The sequence below is a fragment of the Convolutriloba macropyga genome, chromosome 1, assembly GCF_964194025.1.
Source record: "Convolutriloba macropyga chromosome 1, txConMacr16.3, whole genome shotgun sequence".
Classification (NCBI taxonomy): Eukaryota; Metazoa; Xenacoelomorpha; order Acoela; family Convolutidae; genus Convolutriloba; species Convolutriloba macropyga.
The window spans coordinates 71,525,375-71,544,864 of record NC_134468.1 but is presented as its reverse complement, the minus strand read 5'-3'; the positions used below and the strand labels follow the sequence as shown (position 1 = coordinate 71,544,864).

The 19,490-nt window shown below is 33.2% G+C and overlaps 1 protein-coding gene across 1 annotated transcript in view; it reads right to left on the bottom strand.

Annotated features, from left to right (window-relative positions):
* The window catches only part of LOC142351126 (uncharacterized), a 14,245-nt gene extending 2,367 nt beyond the window's left edge, over positions 1 to 11,878 (bottom strand). Inside the window, exons 1-3 of the mRNA XM_075403223.1 lie at positions 10,873 to 11,878; positions 4,692 to 4,739; positions 417 to 491 (exon numbers count right to left, since the gene is read on the bottom strand). Of these exons, the coding sequence (XP_075259338.1) occupies positions 417 to 491; positions 4,692 to 4,739; positions 10,873 to 10,900 (151 nt within the window). The 5' untranslated portion in view covers positions 10,901 to 11,878. The remainder of the gene's footprint in view (positions 1 to 416; positions 492 to 4,691; positions 4,740 to 10,872) is intronic.
* Between the last annotated feature and the right edge of the window lie 7,612 nt (positions 11,879 to 19,490).

Sequence of the window (19,490 nt, the reverse complement as noted above, 5' to 3'; positions counted from 1 at the left end):
TGAGACAGAACAATTGAGATTTCAGTGACAAGAGAAATGATCGTTTCCAGTCAGTAAGAAACATAAAAGGAGCCTGGGTCTAGGAATTATGTGATCAAGACAAATCTTGAGCAATGATCTTATCTACAAATGCTGTCACAGGTCATGAAACTGCTTTGTACTAAGGGCATGAGGGTGCGAGATTTATGTTAAAGTTCTGACCCGATGGTTGTTCCTTTTATGTATGCTGCCTTTCTAAGCCTGATAAATCTTATAAAATTTCTTAAGGATTTGTATAAATAAATTAGTAAATTTTGTACAAAAAAACACTACGGTTCCATTCTTTGTTTCGCCAAAATCATTTTAAAAGTGTTCCACAGAAATTGCACTATGTTTAGATCCCCTCCCCCTAAAAAACTGACATTTCGAGTACTCACATCTATTGTAGTTGTAGTCATAGTCGTCATCTTCATCATAGTCGTAACCACCGTACCAGTAGTCATAGTCGTAGTCTAAACACATCGTTCAACAAAAATTAAGCTACGTTTGTTTTATCGCAGGGCAATTTTACCACCTGACAAATAACTGAGCGTGTAACAGTTTCTATAAAATTTGCAAAGTAATATAATTTTTCAACATGTATTTTATCGTTTGAAAGTAGTTCGTTACATCGCTGAGCAATGTCCGCTTATGATTCTATTAATTTACGAATTTAGGTAAGTTCGGGAAAATCTTTCGAACAAAATGAGCAATTTTCGACTTTAGGTTGAATGATCAAAAAAATCAACACACCACAAGTACATCAATTCTCTACCAAAAACGTCACAGAAAAAGTTACAAACAAAAAATGCACATATTATTTTTTCCTTCATCAGGGGAAACGTGATACATAGCCATTTGTACCTAATTATATCAGTCATCCGATTTTCTTTTGTTCATTATCTCTACCTCAGTTCAACTCAAGAAATTTCCCCGCTTATTCTGAAGTTTCATATATCCTTTCTTTTCGTATCCGTGCTATGAAATCTTAGTACTAATTGTATTTATTCATTCTCTTGTCGAATCGCTTCGAGCTTCAGTCACTCTCAATTCACTCCTTTGTTCAGCAAATTTGGTGTTTCCTTTCTAGATCTCAAACTAGTAAATTCGTGTAATGAGTTGAGTATTAAAGCAAAATTAGTCTCAGTTGACATTGGAAAGCCGCTGTAATTCGCACCGCAAATCACATAAATAATTTTTTACGTAAATCTACGTACACATAACAAAAGTTTTCTGTCATAATTTTTAGAAGCAAATTTAGAAACGCTCTATATATAATAATGTGATAATTTAATTAAATGGAAAATATCTATTGTAAAACAATTAGCTAGCAATTTTTTAGCATTTAGTAGCCGACATTTGAGGAGGTCGGAATAAGGTACAGATTTTTCTGAAATTTGGCAAACGGCGTTCCATATAATGTTGTTAAATTATTTCCCTGAGTTCTCTATTCCATTAGACTATTCCATTTAGCCTCTGATGAAAAAATTCTTGAACAATAGCAAAAACTGTTAAAAATTTAAATTTAGAGAATTCTGTGTAAAAAATTAGTCAAGCACAAAAAGCTCCGCGCAGTCTAGTTACCACTTCTTTTTGTGAATTTCGGAAGTGAAGAGATCAAGTCATTGTGTAAATGATTCTCCTTTTACACAAACACAAGCTTTGATCACAGATTAGTTTAAACTTTTGCTATCATGGCGCAACATTGCAGAAATCAAACAAATCAAAAATGTTTTTGCTCCGTGAAAAATCAAGGATTTTTAGAAAGCTCTGTCAGTGATGAAGTTTTTGTTTTAGTTTTCCAAAAATGAACCTGATGTCGTTTATTGTATCCTTAAAAGGGAAAGCTTATATCTCAAACAATTTTAGCAGGCAAAGAGTTCTCAATTGGGTGACATATGAATTGTCTGCCTCTTTTATACCAAGTTTTTCACAGATTGAGGAATCTAAAAAATTAATATCTTCATTAACTGTTGAAAAGACGCCGAAATTTTTTTACAACCCTTTGCTCTTTTGTTGCTCTTTTTAACTCAAAAAATGAACTGCTTATTCTAAAGTCTCGTATATCCTTATTTTTTTCATTTTCGTAGTATGAAAATTTTTAGCACCAAATGTATTCATTCATACTTTTGTCGAATCGCTTCGAGATTCAGTCACTCTCAATTCACTCCTTTGTTCTGCTAATTCGGTGTTACTTTTCCAGATCTCAAACTACTGAATACGCATAATGAGTTGATTATTTGAAGACGCAAAGCTAGTCTCGGTTGACATTGGAATGCTGCTGTAATTCGCAACTCACGCATAATAGAAGTTTTCTGTCATAAAATTTAGAAACAAATTTTATAAACGCTCTGTATATAAAAATATGTTGTTAAATGTTTTTTTTTACTTTAAAATAATTAGCTAGCAATTTGTTAGCATTTAGCAGCCGACATTTGAGGAGGTCGGAATAAGGTGAAAATTTTTCTGAAATTTGGCGAGCGGTGTTCCATAGTATGTTACTAAATTATTCCCCTGCATTCTCTATTCTATTAGACTATTCCATTTAGCCTCCGATGAAAAACTACCTGAAAAAGAGCAAAAAACTTGAAAATTAAATCTTAGAGAATTCTGTGTAAAAAATTAGTCAAGCACAAAAATCTCGAGTCGGCGCAATCTAGTTACCAGTTTTGTGTGAACTTCTGAAGTGAAGAGATCAAGACATTGTGCAAACGATTCTCATTTTACACGAACACAAGCTATAATCACCAATTAGATTGAACTTTTGCAATCATACAGCTACATTGGAGAAATCAATCAAATCATTTTTGTTTTTGCCCACTTAAAAGTTGAGGATTTTTTTGAAAACTGTCCTTGGTGGAGTATTTGTTTTATTTTTTCAAAAAAGACCTTGAAGGTGGAAGCTTAGATCTTAAAAAATTTAAAAGGCGAAGAGAGTTCTCAATTGGTTAGCATATGAATCGTCTGCCTCTTTTATACCATGCTTTTTGCTTTTTAGAGATTTAAGAGTCTAAAAAATATATCTTCAATATTTTTTGAAAACATTTGGAAGTTTTTGTTTACAACCCTTTGCTCCTTTGCTGCTCTTAACAAAAACTAAAGCGGCAAAGCATCTTACTGTCTATCACAAAAACAGAACTTTGCATCAAAAACTAAAATTTATACAGGTTGTTTTAGTCTGTAGTTTCTGGGTTGAGACGATTAATAATAAGAGCCATAATCAGTATTGTTATGACGATCCTAATAAGGGGAGAATCTTAATTAGAACCATAGAACAATCTAAGTCTGTATTCCTATCAGAGACACCAAAAATCTCTGCGAGATCAGATGTATTGTTTAAAAGGTTTTCTTATAATAACTATTTTGTGTCTGTAAAAAGCGACAACATTTAATTTACAATGGAACATTTTCAATTTTCTTCTCATTGCTTTTTACACCGTCATAACTTATTAAAAACGCAGGAAAATGAAATTGATGCTAAAAAAATTTACGTGGTTTTTAAAAAAAATTTTTTAACTCCGAAAGATTTTACATCAAATTTTCAACACTGATTACATCATATATCAAAATTTTAATCAATGTCAAAAGGATATCAAACACAGTGGGAAAAATTCCGAAAAAACTAGTTTTTGCTAAAATCTTTTATACGAATACGGCGGCGACATTTTTTGTTCTGATTTGTTCTTAGAGCGTAATTTGGAATACAATGAGAAAAGTCTGGATACAAAAAAAAGGATTTCCAGATCGAATAACAGGCTTGGCGGGCAATTGATAAAATGGGGAGAAAAGTTGGGTGAAACTTTTCCCCGCTTCTATTCCATTTTTACAACTATTGCACTCATCTGTGGCTTGGTAAGAACGATAAGTCATTCTGACTTTAGGATCGTTGCCTTTCCAAATCTTTACTTTTTCAATGTTTTTGTAAACTATAAGGGAGCCAGGTTTCATGAAATAGCAAAAAAAGATTTCAGCGTTTTTTATTTAGACAAGTACGGCAACCCCCTAAGTTTTTCGCTCAAAACTGTCTCTTCACAATTAAGTTCAGTTGAGAGAAAAAGGTTTGACCCCCACATGAAATTTTGACAGAACGAACTTTGGAAGGAATTTTGATTATTAAAAATCTTGTGTTCAATGAGGCTTCAGGCTTCAGTTCAAAAGGCATTTCCTTCCATCTCAATCATAGAACATCCGGGGTCCCGTTATGCTGACCCTTAACAGTTGACAGTGTCACACTACATTGAGTTTGCAAAAAATTTACTCCCACTTAAAATATGCAATGTTATATAGCACCTTGCTATGTAAAAAATAGCACACGCGACGGGGGGTGGGGAGGGGGCGTAAAAACTAAAAACTATATGCCCTCTAAACTGGTGGGGAACGTGTGTTGGGGCAGAATTGGAAAAATTGGTTCCCTTCTGTTCAGAAAAATTGTAAATTTACTTGTAACTTCGTGATTTTGTCGGTTTTTGTGTACCGAAAAACAGTAGTGATTTTCCCTAAACTATAAAGTTTTGAACAAATCATCGTTACCATAATGGAGACAGTTTTTAGTGCTCAGCAAGGCAAAAAAATGAAATAATTACCAAAAATTCGTTGTGTTCTAAAATAGCGTTTGAAAACAGTTTACTTATCACTAAATTGAATCACTTTTGTGAAATTATGTCATTACATACCATAGTACGCTTCGGCTCTGTAGAGACACACAACTGCGGCCAATATAACTAAAACAGAGGAATGAGCTTAAACGTCGAATAAACTGATCAAGGACGAAAAAGACTGACCTCCTTTGACCAAATGGTGCAATTGCCATGAGGATATCTTAGCTACATTATTAAACAGGAGGCGTTTTCTGTTAATCTTTCCTGACTGAAAGAAGATCTCTTAACTCTCTTAATTTTCTGTTTTTTCGCTCGCTAAGATTCCCTGAATAAAACCTACCTACGCAAACTCACATATCTTAACTGCCCGAACCCATTTAGTGCAGAAAGAACTATATACTCAACGATTTTCGCCAATTGATGTGTTTCACGTGGAAAGCAGTGTGAGGTATCATTTTTCGTTATTATCTTTGTTTTGCATCAGTCACAAACAGTATAACTAAAATGATTGGCAACCCTCAGCATATATAATTTTGAGCAAATTTTTAGCGAAGGATTTCACGAACACTAAGTTTTCCCCGAGTCTGCTCATTATTTGTTAACCTGATATGTAATATCTCAATCTTAGTTATTCGATCGCAAATTCAGATGTTCTATTATTCATTTCACAGCTAAAGCCCCAATAAAAAAACAAAACAATGGAAAAACAGCCGGGCATGATGAATCAAGAAATTCCTCTTCAGACGATTATATCTCACTGGCGGTTTATGAAGCTGAAAACAATCAAAGAAGTGAGGAATTTTGCTGAAACTAAAAACATTTAATTTCTTAACTTTCACTAACTACTCGTAATCAGTACATATATTTTGATACAAATCTAACCAATGAATAATTATTTAATTGTAAATATCGTTATTATCAAATGTTCCAATTTTAAAATTCAATTGTAATCGAAAAGTTCAGAAGATTAAAAGAAAAGTCAGACATTAATTATACTTAGGTTCTGTTTATACAAAAAATCTCTCTCTATCTGGTGTCATATTCAGCTTTTATTTTGCCCTCTAACTTAAAGACTTTTTTCATACAACTTGCCAATCATTTCAGCTAAGTGTCTGTATACTTATTTTCTGTTTATGAGAAAAATTAATGTTTTCAATGACAAGTGCCTTTGCTACTCATTCTCTTTATTTTCAAAACTCAGGTTCAGTTGCTCAATTTAATCTCGTCGAAAATTTGCTTGTCAAGTTTACATAGAAATTGGAAGAGCATAATTTTCTTGTTTCAAATAAGAAGAGAACCTTTCAAACTGGAAACTTTTGATCAAAAGCTTTTGGCCTTTCGCCAAAGGCTTTTGACATATTGATGAACTGTTTTCAAATCTTCGAGCAGTAGAATCCGGCTAACATTTTCTACTAAAATTTTTTAGTATCTTCTGTGTTTTCTCGCTTTATTTAAAGCGCAAGCAGCAGTATAGTAAAATTTTATAGTAGAATTAGAGGCAGAGCGAGCCACTGCTTAAAGAGCTACAAAAGTCTTTGATTGAGCTATCGGCTAATTAACAGATTTCACGTCATTGCCTATTTATCTGTTTTTTGTGAATTTACTTTATTCATATTTTTCATATTTTTTTCGTCAAATTTGTCAACTGATATTTTGCAAATGGTCAAAATGATGTTCACAATTTTTTGAGATCTGAAAATTTGCATTTATATGCATTTAGTTTCTCGACATGACTTGATTTGTGTAATAAGCACGCGCCATTCTCAATTACTTCTATTAGCAATGGAGCAAAAAGGTGACTTCACAAAAATTATTTCCCTCGTGAACACCAAAAAGCCTGTGAGCTAAAAAGACTGAGGTGTTAACTAAATGAAGACTCTGAACTATGAATTAAACTTGGAAAATTTGCAGGTCTCATTTTTCTTTGAGTACGAAACGGTTCTTTTTTGTATGTTTTATGACCATTTAATTACGAAAGACAACAAATTTACTTAAACATTTTCAACAGCTTAGTCAAACAATCAATGTCTCAATTTTGAAAGTCATATTTGGTTGATTTCAGTATAGCAAAAGCTAATAACTTTTAAAACATGTTTCAAAGTATTTGATAAGATAACTCCAAAAACAGCAAATTTTTTCAGTTTTAAATATTTCAACTAAAAAACTTTACTGCGAAGATAATAGGACAATTTTTTTCCTCTCAAATAATGCTTGAGCAATTTCGAATATCTATCAGCTATTACTTAAGTCTTTCATACTGACAGTTTGCTACATCTTGTATACTTCGATTACATGGATCAGAATACGTTTTCCCTGTAATTGGTTGTCTGGCAAATTGTAAAGATGTTCCTAATTTAACTCAAAACTACGATTGAAGTCAATAACTTGGAAAAGTAATAACTGAAGTCCGAAAACGTAAAGAAAACAAAAAAAACCTTCATCTCTATAGAAACAATAAAAAATATGACGTAAAATTAACTTGTGAAAAAATTTTCAGTTACTGTCTTTAAAATCTCTCTGGAAGTTAGTTCTAGACAAATTACTCGGCACTACTACTTAACTTAATCATTAGACTTCAGTTACGTTTTTTTGGTGGCTACTTACAAACAAGTCAAGCGATTTGTTGTTTTCAAAGCTTTGGAATAGTTTCAAAGTTCCTCTAACAAACACATAGTCAAGTAACATCCATGTTCAATAGTTTTTATCCAAACTATTCAAAAAAATGTTAACATATTTGTACAGTGGGAACAGCTAACTCATAAAGACCGGGTACAGCCGGGCATGATGAATCGAGAAATTCCTCTTCAGACAATTATATTTCACTGGCGCTTTATGAAGCTGAAAACAACCAAAGAAATGAGAAACTTTGCTAAAAATAAAAAAAATTTAATTACTTAACTTTCACTAGCTATTCCTATTCAGTGCATATAATTTGATATAAATATAACCAATGAATAAGTATTTATATTTGTACAAATCGTTATTTTCAATTTGTTCCCATTTTAAAATGCAATTGAAATCAAAAAACTACCGGAAATGTCAGACATTACTCATACCTATACTTCTGTGTATGCAGTTAATACGCTGTCATATTCAGCAGTGGTTTTGCCCTGTCACTTCTAGACTTTTTTCATACAACTTGCCAATCATTTCACATTGCTGTCTGTTTGCTTATTTCCTGTTTATGAGAAATTTTTTTCAATTGCAAGTCCCTTTGCTACTCATTCTCTTTATTTTGAAATCTCAGGTTCAGTTGCTCAAATTAATCTCGTCGAAAATTTGCTTGTCATGTAAACATAGAAAGTTGGCAGTGTATAATTTTCTAGTTTCAAATAGAAGAGAACCTTTTAAAGGGAAAACGTTCACAAAAAGCTATTGACCTATTGATAAGCGTTCTTCAGTTCTTCTCCGAGCAGTAGATTCCGATAACAGTTTCTATTAAAACTTTGTAGAATCTTTTGTGTTTTCTTGCTTTAATTAAAACACAACCATAACTATAGTAGAATTGTTAGTTCACGCAGAGCCACTGTTTACAGAGCTAAAGAAATCTTTAGTTTAGCTAAAGGCTTATTAATAGCTTTCACGCCGTTGCCTTTTTAGCTGTTTTCTTCTGAATTTACTTCATATTTTATCAATTTTTTCAATTGCTTTTTTGCAAATGTTCAAAACGATGAATACAATTTTTTGAAATCTTGAATTCTTCATTTATATGCATTTAGTTTCTCGACATCTGACTTGATTTGTATAATAAGCATGCGCCAAATTCATTTTCAATTCGTTTTTGTTATCAATGGACTTAGAAGTAAGGGTAACTTTACAAAATTTGTTTCCTTCGTAAAATTTAGAAAAATGCAGGTCCAGTTTTCTTCGAGCACTAAACGTTTCGTTTTGTTATGTTTTAATGAAATAATTCAAATACGAAAGTCAACTAAGTTTCTTAGACATTTTAAACAGCTTAGTCAAACAATCAATGTCTCAATTTTGAAAGTCATGTTTGGTTGATTTCAGTATAGCAAAAACTTACAATTTTTAAAAGATGTTTCAAAGTATTTGGTAAGATGGCTCAAATATACAGCAAATTTGGTTTGAAATGAAAAAATTGACAATTAATCAGCGTTCAAAATATTTCGACACATTGGTAGTCCGTGACTATGTACAAAATATGAAACCTACAAAGTTAGAAAAATTGAAGCTATAATTTAACACAGGAAAACTTCAGTGTAAAACTTTAGTGTTGATAATTTTCAAGTCATTCATACAAACCTGGTATCAATACGTCATAATAATTTAAAGTTGCAAAAAAAATCAGTACTTAACCCACTTCGCAGATTCAACCTTTTTTTCTGAGATTTCTTCTTTTCGGAAAATCATTCTCGCCAAAATAATTGCAAATTATACATGCTTAATCAAACGTAATTTATTTTATGAGCCAAAAAGAATCAAAATTTTTACCTTCTTGTAAAAAAAAGTTTTTACCCAAATCTTGAAAAACCGAATCGAATTCAAAAGTTCCATAAGTTCGAATTTCTGAAGCAACCGACTAAGGTCGGACCAATTGCTCTTGAATGACTGGCGAGGAAGTTCAGAAGTCGGCAGAGGCTAGACTTTTGTGGAGCAGATACTTCTGTATGGTGACGACTTTGAACACAACCTCTCGAATGAGTCGAGGACATTAACTTCTACGCTACAAGAGCTATGTACGCTCATCGCACAATCGTTTTACTAGAGCAAAAGCATTAGTTTCTGAATGCAATCAGTTCAAACTACACAAAAAAAAACAAAAAAAAGTCAAGCGTGAAAAAGTAACTCCAGAAATAAATGAAAAAATGTTCTAGAAGAAACCTATCAAGTAAAAATGTTGCATAAAAAAGAAAAAGTTTACAATAGTTGCTTCAAACTTCATTTGAGAGCATTTAAACAACTTTACGAAATCAAACTTTAAAATTATTACGAACTTCCCCCACTTACACGCAAAGCTGGTTTTTCATATACATAATTTGACAGATATCTGCCTTATTGACTGCGGGCAACTATTTCAATAAAATTTTGCATTTCCTCTTTTTCTTGAGCGACCACTCGGTTTGATGGTCCTGTTCTTTTTTCCGGTATTTATTTCAAATTTGTTGTTGAGGTCCAGACAAAAACTAATTTATAAAACAGCAAAACTGTTGTCGGAATGTCTAAACCGACTAATGTTGGAAAAACTGCTCTCGAACGACAGGCGGGTTGAAAAACATTTGATCCCTTCGGGATTCAAACCAGTGACCTCCCGATCCATAACTCATACACTAACCACTCCGCTACCAGCCTCTTGTCTTTGCTGCATCCGACTTTACATTAGCAACAAGCTTTACATCGGAGTAAGAGCAATAGAGATCACTCAAAAATGAAGAACGAAATCATGAAGTCACTTTAGAATTCAAAGAATTTTCTAGAAACGCGCAAAGTGGTCAACCAAAATATTTGCATAAAAAAGACCAACACGTTTACAACAATTGCTATGAACTTCGTTCAAGAGCAATTAAAACCAAAAATCTGGAATTCCTTCGGCAATTTTGGCACAAACTTGCACCCTGAACTTTGACCTATGAGCTTTTCACCCAGCACTCAATCGGATCGAACTTACAATTTTTCTTGCAGCTCGTTACATCAAAGCGACGTAACTCCCCAGGATAATGCTAATGAATGCAGCATTTAAGCATTCCAACTCGCTCAAATGTTAATCAGCGCCTTTACAGTCCCCAGGTTTTGATTTCACCTGTCACTAAAACTTTGTTGCAGAGCTTTGTTCGAAACATTGAACTTAAACTTAAAGAAGCAAGTCGAATTTTTTGCCCGGAACTTTGTGTCGTAATTTACGACTGTTTAGGGCCAAAATTTTGCCTTAGTTAGAAACCTAACTTGAATCAAACCGCTATAAATAATCGGCTGCTTCACTATCGGAGACGTTTCGTTTATTTCAACTGCTGTTTATTTGTAAGAACTTTTTTTCACCTATCTCCAAAATTGTACTCCTAACTTCAATTTCTAATGAAATTCAACACTTTCGTTCTCTAGTTAAGAACAAAATCTTAGCCCCCTCGGTCCCCGTGCCCAGCAATAGGGCGCAAGCGCCCGCCTGTCATGGCACTTAGTCCCTCGGTCGGCAAAGATTTTTTTCCAACATATCCTTAGGAGACTTCCCAACGCCCTAACTTTAAAATTAGTTTGAAGCTTCGCCAGATTGAGAACCATTTAAAGCGATTTCACTACTTACCAAGGGGAACCAAGTTCTTCAACTCCATGATGCTAATCAATGTTGTCGGTTGCTTTCTCCGATCACAATTGCCAATATTAATGAAAAGTCGGAAAATGGGAACACCGCGGCAACGTGGCAGATTTAGTCAGGCAGATGTGAGCAATAAACGCCCACGTAAATTACCAACAACGGTTTTGTGTGCTCAATTAGTAATTACTGCTATCAAATTAGGAAAATCAATATGTTCACCATTTTCCAGCATAACCAGAAAGCCGCCCCACATATCTATTTTAGATTTCCATGTCTCCCGTTTTATTTTAAAAGCCCGGTGCATAAATTGGACAAATCGCAGCTCGACTCCAGATAAACATCAGTGAAATTGAATTATAGTATAACACGCCAAAAAAAACTGCCATCAGTCGTAGAGATTATATCAAGCCTGAACGCATTTTTTGGTTGTTCCACCTCTACAAATAAAAACTAGCAGTAATAGCACAATTCAAACTAAGGTATTAATCATTGTGAGGCAATATTAAAAAGTGCACAATTGTAAACCTGACATCATAGGGCGAGTATTTTCAGTTCCTTTTCAAGTTGCAACAATAAAGTCTAAATTCAAATATCCCAATTCCTATAATTCTAGCGATGAATAACTCTAAATATTTCAATCTATTGTCCCTTTGATGTTAAGGCTCTGAATAATCAAGCGGCTTTGGTTTTCTAAGTCATTGCTCTGTTCCTTAAATTCGACCAAACTGGAACATTTCATAATACACGAATTACCATGTTATTACTCTTTTCCATGCCAGATGTAGGTATCGTTAAAATTCAAGATTTCACAGTGCAATTTGAGTAAAGTATTAACATTTAAGCCTGCTTGTTTTCGGTTGTACCGAAACATAATACCTTTTAGCGCAAAATCTCATCATCTGAAGTGCCGAAAATGACACATATTTTTTTTAAATCTCAAACATGTAAATTCGAATAACCCCAAGGTTAAAGTTACATGTTGTAATATTATAAATCAAACATACTACATCTTTCCCTTGAATAACTAAACATAATAATAATAATAAAAAACTAAGGTTCAGTTTCTAGTTCTCGTGAATTATTTTATAAAAATAAACTTTTAAAGCCTTCAATTTTTTTGTCCATTGGAACTCGTTTGTGTCTTTTTTGCATCTCTTCCTTTAATTCTTTTTTAAATTTTTTCTTTGATTTTTCCTTTCTTAGAGCTCTTGGAAGTTTATTCCATTTCCGAACAAAGTTTCTTATAATTGAATTTTGACTCCATTTTGATTTACATTTTGTTGTGATAGAAAAATCATATGTACGATTATTAACTTTAATTTCAACGTCTCCGATTACTCTTATTTTTTTGGTCTTGTATGTTTGTTTGTTGGACAATATCGAAATATCGAAAAGTCTATTTAATGAAGTTTTTGCTATTTGAAGTTCTGCGGGAAGTATTTTATTTTCAAGAAGTAGTTTATGAGCACTGTCATATTTTGTTCGAAAAAAGCAAACTTTTATCCCCCATCTAATTTGTTTGTTTATTCTGTCAATTGAGTAGGACGGCAAACTTTGAAAAAATATTGCACTAAATTCTAAATGCGATAAAACAAGTGATCTAAAGAGATTTATTCGAGCCTTTAAAGGTATTTGATTGCGTACCAAATAAATTGATCTGATAGCTAAAGCCATTTTACTGATCACATTATTAAGTTGTTTTTGGTATGTCAACTCTTTGTCAAGAAAAACACCTAAGTATCTGACTTCATCTGTTGGTTTCAATGAACGCCTATTAAATTCAACGCAATTGACAGTTGGTAACTTCTCATTTTTGAAAACCATTATTTCTGTTTTCCCTTCATTTAGAGTTAACTTGTTTTGTTTCATATATTGTTCAGTTTCCATCAATATTTTTTTAGCCTTTGCTTCTAAACACTGTTCATTTTTTTCATGACATAAAATTGCTGTGTCATCTGCAAATTGTAAAACATTTGAACTTTTCCCTATTTCCTCACCGAAGTCATTTACATAAAGTATGAATACTAGTGGTCCTAGTACAGTACCTTGTGGAACACCATGATTTATAATTGTCCAGTCGGATTCAACTAATCCGTTTCTAACACACTGCTTCCTGTTAATTAGAAACGAATTCTCCAAAACCATATTTTTCAATTTTTTGAGTAAAAATGTTCAAGGATATTGAGTTAAAAGCTTACGCTAAATCCAAAAAGATTGTTAAGACTATATCTTTTTCTTCAACATAATGATTTCTTTTCTCTGTCAGTGCAATTATTGTATTAAGACACGACTTTTGTTTTTGGAAACCAAATTGATTTTTGTTAATTATTTTATTCATATCTAAATGTTCCGACATTTGCTCCACGAGAAGTCTTTCAAAAAATTTTGCTAACGTTGGTGTGACCGATATTGGTCGATAGTTTTCAGGGTTATGCCTGTCTCCTTTTTTATAGATGGGAGTGACATAGGCTTCTTTTAAAATTTCAGGGAATGTGTTTGCGTTTATACACTCATTAATAGCAAACTGTAAATGGGTTCCAATGGACAACTTACAATCTTTCAATGCCCAAGATGGTATATACCCTGGTCCAGCTGATTTTTGTGTTGGTACTTTGTCAATAACTTTGTATAGTTCTCTTCTTGTTACCGGCCTGAAATTGAATTCATTTCCCTTAAAGTTAAAAGAAGGCAACTTAGGAGCAATTATTTCGCCCTTGTAAAGTCCAAGACGGGCAAGACAATTATTCAAACATTTAGCAATGCTTTTTTCATCTGATATTACGTTATGGCCCTCTTTCAGCTTTGCAATTTTTTCTGTCTGTTTGTTTGAGTTAATTTTGTTCTTGATAAATTTCCATTGTTCTTTTGAAGTTGGGAGATTCTCGAAAAATTGTTTGGTATAATCGTCAGATGCTTTACGCAACTTTCTATAAACATTGTTTCTAAGTACTTTGTAACTGTTAAAGAGCTCTTGATTAGGATCTTTTTTCCATTCATTGAATACACGGTGCTTTTCATTAATGAGACTACGGAGTTCTTTTGATAGCCATTTTTTGTTCTCCTTTTTTGTTTCCACTTCTATATTCTTCAAAGGTGCGTGACTATTTAATACATTTTGGAATATTTCAATAAATTTATGAAAAATGTCAATTGCTCCAATGATTTTGTACATTAGTGACCAGTCTTGCAAAGCGATATCACGGTTAAACTTACTTCTTATGTCATCTGCAAATTGTAAAACATTTGAACTTTTCCCTATTTCCTCACCGAAGTCATTTACATAAAGTATGAATACTAGTGGTCCTAGTACAGTACTTTGTGGAACACCATGATTTATAATTGTCCAGTCGGATTCAACTAATCCGTTTCTAACACACTGCTTCCTGTTAATTAGAAACGAATTCTCCAAAACCATATTTTTCAATTTTTTGAGTAAAAATGTCCAAGGATATTGAGTTAAAAGCTTACGCTAAATCCAAAAAGATTGTTAAGACTAGATCTTTTTCTTCAACATAATGATTTATTTTCTCTGTCAGTGCAATTATTGTATTAAGACACGACTTTTGTTTTTGGAAACCAAATTGATTTTTGTTAATTATTTTATTCATATCTAAATGTTCCGACATTTGCTCCACGAGAAGTCTTTCAAAAAATTTTGCTAACGTTGGTGTGACCGATATTGGTCGATAGTTTTCAGGGTTATGCCTGTCTCCTTTTATATAGATGGGAGTGACATAGGCTTCTTTTAAAATTTCAGGGAATGTGTTTGCGTTTATACACTCATTAATAGCAAACTGTAAATGGGTTCCAATGGACAACTTACAATCTTTCAATGCCCAAGATGGTATATACCCTGGTCCAGCTGATTTTTGTGTTGGTACTTTGTCAATAACTTTGTATAGTTCTCTTCTTGTTACCGGCCTGAAATTGAATTCATTTCCCTTAAAGTTAAAAGAAGGCAACTTAGGAGCAATTATTTCGCCCTTGTAAAGTCCAAGACGGGCAAGACAATTATTCAAACATTTAGCAATGCTTTTTTCATCTGATATTACGTTATGGCCCTTTTTCTGTCTGTTTGTTTGAGTTAATTTTGTTCTTGATAAATTTCCATTGTTCTTTTGAAGTTGGGAGATTCTCGAAAAATTGTTTGGTATAATCGTCAGATGCTTTACGCAACTTTCTATTAACATTGTTTCTAAGTACTTTGTAACTGTTAAAGAGCTCTTGATTAGGATCTTTTTTCCATTCATTGAATACACGGTGCTTTTCATTAATGAGACTACGGAGTTCTTTTGATAGCCATTTTTTGTTCTCCTTTTTTGTTTCCACTTCTATATTCTTCAAAGGTGCGTGACTATTTAATACATTTTGGAATATTTCAATAAATTTATGAAAAATGTCATTTGCTCCAATGATTTTGTACATTAGTGACCAGTCTTGCAAAGCGATATCACGGTTAAACTTACTTCTTATGTATCTCTTTTTATCTCGCATTAAATATTCTGTATTTTGCTGCTTCCATTCTAATTTCAATGATGATTGATATACAATAGTGAAATGATCATTTTCAAGTATTGACTCTATTATATCTGTTTCAAAGATTTGATTTTTAGAAATAAAGCAGTGGTCGATTAAAGAAATTTTTTCTCCATTTGTCCATGTTGCTTTTTTTTGTGTTTACATACTGAATCCCGTTATCTGCAATGAAGTTGTTTAGTAATTTTTTCCCAGTTTCTTTAAGTATATTTGTGTTGCAATCTCCAAACAGGATTAGATTGTCAGTGCTAGAGTAAACATTTGAAATTTCTGATGTCATTTCATCAAGGAAGAATTTTGAAAGGTTTACGTTTGAACAATACGCCACATTTATGAGCAGTTTTTCTTTCAGAGGCTCAGTTACTTCTATTCATAATGATTCAAAAAAACTCCGGTTGATGGTGTTCAAGTCATTTGTTATTTTGATTGAAAACTTCTTGGGTATCCATATGCCTACACCTCCCCCTCTTTCCAGTTCAGTCGATGATGATCTCGGCTGGTGAATAAATTGATGACTACTGCTCAAAAAAGAATCTGGAATAGTATTGTTCTCTTTAATCCATGTTTCGGTAACAGCTAGGAAAGACAACTGATCGAGAGTTGTCAAAAAATTTGATAACTTTTCGTATTTATTATTTAGGCTTCTACAATTCATGTACCAGAACTTGAGATTACCGTCTGTTCTGTTCTTTTCTTTGTTGTACTGGTCTAATGTTTTCAATTTTTCTATTCGAGCTGGGCCAGGGTTTGTTTCAATATCACCACTTTTTTGCAGAATAATTGATATGACGGATAATAAAAACGTAATATTGATGAAACCGAACCCTAGTGAAAACAAATTATTATAATAAACCTGACAAAAATTAAATTTTGGTTTTTTAGTATGATTTGAGTGACTTTTGAAAAAAGCTACTTCCCCCCCTTACAAACAAAGCCTATTATTAAAATCACAAACAAAACAGATTTTATCTTCAAAAGAAACATTCAATGTTTCTATTAAAGAACTAAGAATTAAGTCACCCAAAGGTATCAGAACTCATTTGGACTATTGAAGTTATTCCATCCCCTTTTGAATGCCGAAAAATTTCCATTTTGCTGTTTAGGACGCATTTGTCTCAATTATACATCGTTTGATGAACAGTTGTAGCCAATGTTTTTCATATGTTTCCGCAAAGTTGTAACTATTTTTTGAATTCCATATATGTTTGGGTGTACACCATCTTGTCTGATATCGTTTGCCTCAAGACCATAAGTGAGGACGTATACATTTGACCACTGGAATTCGCCTCTAATTTGGTCAGCAATGCTGTTGATTTCTTGGTTATAAGCATCAATTTCTTTGTTGTTGGAGTCCCGTCCGTATAGTCCATTTTTAACTTGTGGAATTTGGCATATAGCAACTTTATGGGGCTTGAATTTAGTTAAACACTTACTGACTAAGTCACCCATTTGCTCGGCTGCCCTTTTTCCATCAGTACCTTGGTCAATTGAATTGTGTCCCAAATGAAAAACAAGGCTTTCAGGTTTTGTTCCAGCCGAATAAGAATCAATAATGTTATTAGCACCAATTATTGTTGCCGAAGGGTATGAGTGTATTGCAGTTTCATTACTTATATCACCCCGTTTAACAAATTTATACGTGCTGTCTGATATGACAAGATGTTTAGTAAATCGTGGTACAAACTTCGGAAAAAACTGTCTGTTGTTGGCATAAACTTGTTTAGTTTCTTTGTCTTTGTTGCCATCAATAATTTTTGTCAACATTTTCTCATTTTGTCCTCTCAAAAAAACAATTTCTGACATTGCTTGGTCATATAGGGATTTGCTGTTGTATAGAGCTGTTTGGAGTTCTCTATTTGCTTGCTTGTTTTTTTCTAAGTCTTTTTTTAGTTCTGTTATTTCATCCTGTTGCAAGTTACTAGTATCGAGTGATGATCTTTTGTTCTCTCTTAGTTTTAGAATTTCTTGAATGAGTTTATCTTTGTTCCATTTCGTTAGAACAGCCGCTTCCAATTTGTCGCTGGATACACTGGCTTGGTTATAATACACTAGTGACTCATTCTGGAAAAAAAACGGTGAGAAAAAAACAACTCAAAACTTTGACCTAAAAAAGACCTGAGAGTGAAACAATTGTTAATTTGGAAAATATTGGATTGGTCTCACCAGATGAAGAATACTAAAAGAAGTCCCAGATAAGAGTGCCGAATAGTCGATTCCAATTAAGATAATGAATGTCTTCTGATTAGTGCAAAAAACTAATAAGTTGTCTTCAGGAAGAAAAAATTCAAAGGTGTATGTAAATTTCTATGGAGCTGACAGCTGACTTCTGACTTCATTAACCGTTTGTCTCATACTCAAGAGAACAAAATCAATATTGCAGCATCTGAAGTACCGGTCTGCCTGAAAGTCGCAAAGAAGTAACATTGCTTTGAGTGACATGCAAACCACGGAAATTTTGCAAGAATAGGGAAAGTAAAGAAACTAAGCAGATACCGTGTAACGTCTAATTGTTAAGACTTTATTTATTAACTCAAAACATGAGAATGGCAAATTTGGTCATTCTTTGCGGGTCATGGCCACGCTTCGGCGACCCGATGGACTTGATATGCATCTATCACAAGCGAAAAAATTATCAGGACCAACTAATTCATACACAACCTTCGCGTAGTCTTTGAGATTAACCCCTTCCAAGCAATTAAATATAACTTTCGGTTTGCTTGTCTTTAGATCTAATCTCCGAGCTCCGCAACTCATCATGAAAACATGCTTCCTATTTGCGCTTTCAACGCAGTCATTCCATTTTATGAAGTTCGGAGTTTAGGATGACACGTAAAACGAATAAGGTCGGACGAATTGCTCTCCAATGCGCGATCTTAATTTAATTCAGCGATAGTTTATTGTTCCGATTCAATAAAGAGATTCAAATGGCCCTAATAGGGCTCATTTTAGACCACCACTAATATTTAAGGTGAAAAACAGACAATTTTGTCGCGTTTTTCATTTTACTTTCAGTAGTAAACTACCGGGTATCAGGTTAGCGGCTTAAAAACTGAATAACAGCAATTTCACGCATAGACTAAAATCAAACGTCACATGTCATTTCATTCGAAACGTGAAATCACTCAAGCGAGCGAAAGAATATGCAAGAATTAAATGGCCAAGCGAAAAACTTGCACACAAAAGACACAAGACTACAATAATTGCTTCAAATTTTGTTCGAAGGCAGTAAATAATCTCAAATTACTTACCACCGAACACGTGATTACAAAACTCTCTGGGCCCTGAAATCAATCTCCACTTACAACAACACGGCTCGTGCGAATCCGTGCGCAGCACAGAAGGTTCCAACTTACCTGTCAAGACAAACCATTCAAACTCATAAATATACACACACTTCACACAAACAAATACAAAACTCAGTACAAAAAGTAATTTAATTTTCGTTTTGGGATTTGATCTTTACAAAAAAAATGTCGCCTTTTATTTAGATCTCCTTTGTTTTTTTTTCTATAAAACTAAGTTTGGACATTTTGAGGCAATTGGATTCGTAATAGTAATTTTGACATTAAACTTTGGAATGAACCTTTTGCAGTTTTCCAAATTTTGTCAATTTTGATGTTTCTTGACTATCATGGTTCAACTCGCAAAGGGGTTACCAGCTAGATTTAATAAACAAAAATGTTTTTTGAACATATCTAAAAATGCACTTTGCAGTAAATAATAAGTTTTTCTAATTTTTTCTAACATTTCTTGACATTTTTCGCATTCTGAATCTATTTGTCTATGATGTAAAGGAACGTTTCTGTTGTCCTTAAAATCTAGGCTATTTAGTAGTGTATAGAATAATTAGTTTTCAGCAAAAATTATTTCTTGGCCCCCTAACTATTAATTTTAAAAGAAATAGAACATTTCAATATTTTTTGAGCTGAAAAAGTTTTTTCATTTTCAAAAAACTCTTTGGTTTTTTTTGACAAGTCTGTTGACCAATAATTTGATTAGTTTCTAAACTTACCGAAATGCTTGCAGGCTAGAAGAGGTCAGTTCAAAGAGCATTTTAAAAATTCAGAGAA